The 3,927-nt window shown below is 32.0% G+C and overlaps 1 protein-coding gene across 1 annotated transcript; it reads right to left on the bottom strand.

Annotated features, from left to right (window-relative positions):
• Positions 1-863: 863 nt before the first annotated feature.
• Positions 864-2,710, bottom strand: LOC111876129 (V-type proton ATPase subunit E1). The gene is made up of 6 exons (XM_023872663.3): positions 2,526-2,710; positions 1,935-2,035; positions 1,651-1,807; positions 1,346-1,542; positions 1,120-1,219; positions 864-993 (listed from the first exon to the last, which is right to left on the bottom strand). Exons 1-6 carry the CDS (start codon positions 2,625-2,627, stop codon positions 967-969), a joined length of 684 nt encoding a protein of 227 aa, XP_023728431.1. The 5' UTR covers positions 2,628-2,710; the 3' UTR covers positions 864-966.
• Positions 2,711-3,927: the final 1,217 nt, after the last annotated feature.

Genomic DNA, 3,927 nt, shown 5'->3' with positions numbered 1-3,927 from the left:
TCGAATTGGTTTCGGTTCCGGATGATTTTGAGCCGGTTTTTTTTCGGTCTAGTTATTTTAGAATCGGTTTTTCAGTCCGGTCTTTTTGGGAACGGTCTCGGTCTTTTTCAGTCTCTCCTGCAGTCTTTGCTTGAGCCTTTTTCAGTCTAGTCTAATAGTTTTTCGGTTCGATTTCGATTTTTTTGTTAACAAATATATAATTAATACCAAAATGATATACTAAAATTTAATAAAAATAATAAACTAAAATTTCCAGGTTTTTTAGACTGGTCTTTGGGTCAGTCTCGAAATGGTCCGATTTTCTTTCAAACCAGTTTCGAAACACTCTGTTCTTTTTCAGATCGGTCGGGAACCGATATATTTTGGGTCCAATCTCATTTTAGACAGATTCAATATCAATTTTTTTTTGGACTGGTCCGAAAGGCTCGTAGATGATAGAGTAATTTAAGGGGAAATGACTTTTTGGGTTCTTGAGCTCTTTTCCTTTCTTATAGAAAGAAAAAAAAAACAACCAAAGTCGAATGGGCTAATTAATGATAAATATAATTTCCTAGCTAGTTTGTGCCTTTGTGTGTCGCTCTAAATTTTAGCAGTGTCCTTATATTCTCAACAAATGTATTTTAATAATTTTTAATATGAAAATTTGGGTGGATGCGACGACTCGACGACTCTCATGTTTTAGAATTTACATACAAAAAGAAAAACTAAGTGAGAGTTATTAACTAGCAGAAACCCTCCATTATTGCTTTAACATAACTCATGTAGTTGAAACTTGAAACCAATAGACAATTCTCATGGATCTAGGAATGGAATTCATTGATTAAAGTAAATAAATAAAAGAATAATATATCAACGAGTCTACTCTCTTATGAAACTCACTAAGTTGCTTATTTATCACTTTCTCGCTCATGCATTGAATATTATTTGCACCTCAAATATGACCAAATATTCAAGCCCTGCGCGCGCTTATTCCTTGAAAAGGGTCTTGCGAATCTGCATCAAAAAAAAATTTATAAACATACATCTTGTCAAACAATCTGTACGTCTCCTTAATTTCGACAACAAAATAGCAAGATTTTCATAAATTAGTAATGAGAATCTATCTATCTATCAAAATACCTCAGGAAGCTTCTTCCTGAAAGTAAGATCTAGTCGCGCATCAAGGGTGTTCTCGAAAACAATCTTCCCATCTATTGAAGCTAACACAACGCCTCCACAGCTTTTAAAACAATAACAAAACTAGTATAAGTTATAGTGCCCATAACATAACATAACATATTAATATGTATAGTTGAGGGATTAATATGTCATTCATGTGTAGTTGGAGGTGAATGATAATTATTACCAGGAAGGACGATGAGGGTCTGAACTATTTGGAGGTGGTGGGAGATATACAGTTTTGTCGAGGTCAATTCTTGGAGCCTGAACTTTTGCTTTGGAGGCATACTCTTTTTTGGCATCCTCTAAAGTCGACTCAACAAGCGAAAGATCCACCTCCCTACACCTCAACAACACTGCTGGCTCACTCAGCCTTAGTAGACTCTGCATATATGTATATACATGCATCCTCAAATGTATATATTGAGAAGTACATATTTTTAATTAATGATTAATTAAACTAGTAAAAGATTCTTGAATTAATTAAGGTACCTGAACAATCAAGCTTTGGATAAGCTTTTTGTATGTTTTTTTGTTATGAGAAACATTAAGAAGCTCCTTGGCAGCAGCATTTTTCATCCCAGTTACCAAATCATCTTGTGCTTGAAGAAATTTGATTCGGGATGCATTCAACTGCATTGAGTATTCACTGCAACAACCATTATTAATTAATTAATCACACACTCACTTCTCATCTACATACCAATTTATACTTTATAGTTTATAGTTATATTAAATGAGATCTATATATTTAAAAAGGATGCAAACGTACTCACATTTTCTTTTTAACCTCCACTTGTTTTGTCTTGCGTTCGTAGTCCTGTCTGATTTTCTTTTTCTCGGTGTCAACTATTTGCATTTTCTCAATGTTGAATTCCTATAAAGTATACCATAGGCATGCATAATGATAAAAAGATTATATATCAAAAAATTAATTAAGCATGTTTATGGAAATTATATATGATGAACTATGCTCCAAAAAGAAAGTAATTAACTTGCATGCACGTCAAGCGTCGCTGACACTTAAGTGTTGAAAGGGAAAATAACACATTCATGTCAATCTGTGATGTTAGATTTTCATGAACAACGAAATAAAAAATCACACAAGATTTGTCCAGAATTGCAAGATTAACCCGAAAAAGTGTTGTGTTATTTGTCCAATACCCGTCATGATATCGTCAAACATGAAAAATATTGATATATGGATTTATATTGTGTTTACATATTAAGGATTAACCATATATCATCGATGTGTAGGGTTCCATGGGAAATATTCAAACATTCTCTTGAAAATTGAAAAAGAACCCACGTTTTAAAACCATCATTTCTATGTATCAATTTAAGAAAGGATAAAGAAACGATCGAACCTCTTCAGAGGAGACAGAGATCTCGTTGGCTTTCTCTTCGGCTTCTTGCCGAATGAATGCAACCATCTGTTGTATCTGTTTGGATACATCTGCGTCATTCATCTTTAATTCTCTTTCGAAATCGAAAACAAAACAAAACAAACAATCCCGCTTGTTAATATGAACAAATCTCTCAGGCGATTGGAATCAATGAGATGCCAGGGAAGTTGGAGAGGAAGATCGTCATCAATCAACATAGGCTTTTTGTTTTTATCGAAAAGTGTTACATGAATAGTCCTTACACTTGTAGTTAGGTTTCATATATTCCCCTATTGAATATAAATGTCTATTCGAGTCCCCATTCTCATTATATTGTATCAATTTAGTGTCAGCAAACGTAAGACAACTTGTTTGTTTCTCACATGACACAAGAACAAAAGAAAATATGCCATTTAAAGTTTAAACATCCGCTCATATATATATTTTATTTCAAAAATTATATATTTCTTAAAAACTCCAAATGTTTTTGGTTATTTTATCTTTTTTTCAATTTCCAGGTGTATATATATTTCTTACTTAATAATAATAATTAGTTGTTCAATTGCAAGTTCTTTATTAGAAGCTCCGAAAAGCTTATCATAATTTATATTGGTAATTTTTATTTCGATGGAATGATATAATATAATTTGATGGTAAGTTAAGGGACGATTTTGTATTTAGTTTATAGTAGGAATGATATATGTAATTTGATGGTAAGTTTAGGGACGATTTTGAATTTAGTTTTCGTTTGTTTCCTAAAATTACGGGCTATATAATAGTGGTAAGAGTTCGACTTGGTATTGGTATGTGATTCCCTAAGCATGTTTTTATATTATTCATCCATTTGTTTTGACTTTGGCTTTATGTACGAGAGTTTTATGTGACACGTTTTCTTCGAATTAATTTGGGTACATGTATGAGTTTTTTTTTTTTAAGTATCAGTAACGATGGTAGTTATCCAAAAAAAAAAACATAATTTATTAGTGTTATTAATATTATTATATTATATTATGGTTTATATTGTACAATGTACACACAACCTTTTGAGAGTTTATGTGTTTCTCCTCAGACAGATCTCAGGAAATCCTTTATATATAGAAACAATACAAAACCTTATACGGTTTTTGTTAACCACACTCATCAAGTCACCGGCCCTTTTCCTCTTGCTCTTTCAACCCATCGACTTGCAACTCTCATCGTCTTAATTATGTTTCTAATATCTTTGTTCTTTGAATAATCTTGTGGATTCTCTCTCTTGTAAAACCATATATTGACTACTTCTATCAAATCATCACGCACACAAGAGCTAGAATTAGAATTGATTTCATTCATACATCAATCCATATTTTGACACAAAAATATATAAAGTACACAACTTAATATA

This window comes from Lactuca sativa, chromosome 9 (assembly GCF_002870075.4).
Source record: "Lactuca sativa cultivar Salinas chromosome 9, Lsat_Salinas_v11, whole genome shotgun sequence".
Taxonomy (NCBI): domain Eukaryota; kingdom Viridiplantae; phylum Streptophyta; class Magnoliopsida; order Asterales; family Asteraceae; genus Lactuca; species Lactuca sativa.
The sequence above is the reverse complement of the archived record's forward strand: the minus strand, read 5'-3'. Positions and strand labels throughout refer to the sequence as shown.